This window comes from Aplysia californica, unplaced genomic scaffold (assembly GCF_000002075.1).
Source record: "Aplysia californica isolate F4 #8 unplaced genomic scaffold, AplCal3.0 scaffold00061, whole genome shotgun sequence".
In the NCBI taxonomy this organism is placed as follows: domain Eukaryota; kingdom Metazoa; phylum Mollusca; class Gastropoda; order Aplysiida; family Aplysiidae; genus Aplysia; species Aplysia californica.
In genome coordinates, this window is record NW_004797331.1 from 236,575 (window position 1) to 239,195 (window position 2,621).

The window sequence follows — 2,621 nt, forward strand, 5'->3', positions numbered from 1 at the left end:
GAGGTGGTGGTGGTTGTAGAGGTGGTAGTAGTAGTTGTTGTAAAGGTGGTGATGATGATGGTGGTGGTTGTAGAGGTGGTGGTGGTGGTGGTTGTAGAGGTGGTGGTAGGGGTGGTCATGGTTGTAGATGTGGTAGTAGTAGTGGTTGTAAAAGTGGTGATGATAATGGTGCTGGTTGTTGAGGTGGTGATGATGTTGGTGGTGGTGGTTGTAAAAGTGGTAGTGGTGATGATGGAGATGGTCATGTAGCTGGTGGTTGCTGGGATCACTATCTCTGCTGTTGTGTGAAGCCCTGCCGTGTGTGTAACGGTCAGACTCCTCGATGCAGTACGCTGAAGGTGAGCGATCGCTCTTTGCTCTTTGTTGAGTGGAGACGTGGTTTTATCGAGTATGTCCCGTCTGCCAGTCCTGGTGTGTCCTTTTATCAACATAATCCCAGGTTGACCCTGACATGCAGGATCAGATTAGCTAGCCTCCTAAAGGTTCGAAACATCGTTGATGAGGATGCAGGATATTTACTTTTGCAATTATCACGATCGGGATAGGGGAAAAACAAACCGAAAGGAACCATAAATAACCATTTGACTGCTAACCGTATATATACTCGGATCAAATCCTAAGGTTATTCGGAGTCGTTATCAAGATATATGTATTCAAAGAGCTGCATTCGAAAAAGCTTGACATGTTGTGAAACTCAAAATTCTTGACGTGTCATTTCTCAAAACTAGATAATTAGTAGGTAGAAATTGGTCAAGACTTATTCATGATAGAAGCAACAACTATCTTTAATTAGGTAGGCTTCCGTTTTATCAACTGTGTTAAAGACAGTGTGAAAAAAAAAGAAGCAACAGAAATATTGTTTCTTACGACACTGCTGAGAATATCGTGGAAGGAAAAGAAATCAGATGAGGTAGTACATGATGTCTAAATGTGAAGCAGCGTGGGGGAATCAGGCTCTCGTCAATTTTGGGCATATTGAGTTATTGGTATCATCTTAAAGCTTGTTCATTTGTCTTGCTTTCAATGGAAAAATTATCCATCCATCTTCAATAGAAGTGGAGATATTTTGGATTGAAGGAGGTGGGGGTCACCTGGTTTAAGAGGTAAAATTAGCGAGAAAATTGCCGCCAAAGCTTGGTAAATTCCAAAGCTGGAGAGTCCATGGAAACTAAATTTATATTTTTGAGCCTTTAATCAACGTTTTTCTGTGAAATCCTCAAAGGAATGTGTTTGTAAATGGACATAAAAGGTGTTGAGCCAAAAAATAAACATTTGATAAAAATTGCTAAGCAGGGAGAAAACTGTTTTTTCTTTGATTTCATTATTTTGACGAGAGCCTGATTCCACCACACTGCCTCACAAATTCAGTTGGGTTTTTATTTCATCTGAAACTACTTTTGTGCAGCACCATGCATGCCAGGAAATGTGAGGATTCGCCTTTCTGATTTGTGTACAATGGTTTGAAATGGGCAGCAACGTTGCTGTTGGTCTTCTACAGGTCTGACACAAGATGTGTCTGCTCCGCCCTTTAAGAGTAAATGACGGCTGCTACCCATAATATACGTTCCAACCTGGCGGTTTTAATCGGAGTGGGAACCGGGGTTGAAACCCGCCACGCAAAACCGCCGTTTGACGGGTCAGAGCGTCATCCACATCACGTGCGGTTTAACCGCAGCTCACGTCGAGTTTTAAAATGGTGGAGTGTACTGAAAATGATGATTTGCTTGCAGCTTACGTGGGAATGTTTATAATCTCTTTAATTTTTGGAAAAAAAATATACAAATTCTTTTTGGATCTTGCCTTAAAATTGGGTCGCTCGTTTAAAAAATGTGAACACATTTTATGTGTGGTAAATCATTTTGAAGAGATTAGTAGTGACAAGATAAGACGGCTACTCCTGTGACGTCACATAAAGGCTGGTCGACGGAATGTGCTGAACTGTGGTCAGAAAATCCAAACATGTTGAAACCGCGGGTTCGGCCTCCCGGTGTAACTTTTTACTAGCAGTTTTTCATCCACATCTGTGGTTCTGCTGCCAGGCTTGCCTTTCCATTCTGAACCTTCAGTTTGGAACGTTTATGTGTAGCTGCCTTTTTTTTAAAGTTTTAGTAGAGGTTTTACGGCGCTCGCAACTGCATAAGGTCATATGAGCGCCAGAAGATTAGAGATGTTACAAGAGATGAGTAACAAAAATAAAAAGAAGAAGGGGAGAAAAGGACGATAGATGTTTCATAGGAAAGAAGAAGCAAACCACACCAGAGCGCCCGCCAACCACCCACTTAGCCGCCTTTAATGACGGCTGCTACTCACCCACGATGCGGACTTCCAGCGGCCAGCTGCTGGGTGAGTTGCCTACCCTGTCGTTGACCTGGCATGTGAAGTTGTAGGTTCCCTTGGATAGGGCCGGCAGTTTGACGATCCCCCCAGGGTTTCCTGAACTGACCTGCTGGTCTCCGTTAAAGAAGCTGTACGTTCTGCCTGGAACTGGGTACTTCATGCTGGTAATGGAGTCTATGTTCTGGAAGCCGGCCCAACACCTGTGACATTGGAAGAGATAAAGAGAGGCGGGGGAGGGGGGAGGAGAGCGGAGGGAGGTGAGAGAAAGAGAGGAGGGGAGGGGA

General features: G+C 43.8%; 1 protein-coding gene across 1 annotated transcript in view; it reads right to left on the reverse strand.

Moving 5' to 3' along the window:
- Positions 1–2,621, reverse strand: part of LOC101851479 (hemicentin-1) — a gene marked incomplete at its 5' end in the record, with an annotated part of 44,431 nt that overhangs the window by 20,284 nt on the left and 21,526 nt on the right. Inside the window, 1 exon segment of the mRNA XM_013079710.2 lies at positions 2,311–2,537. Within this exon segment, the coding sequence (XP_012935164.1) occupies positions 2,311–2,537 (227 nt within the window).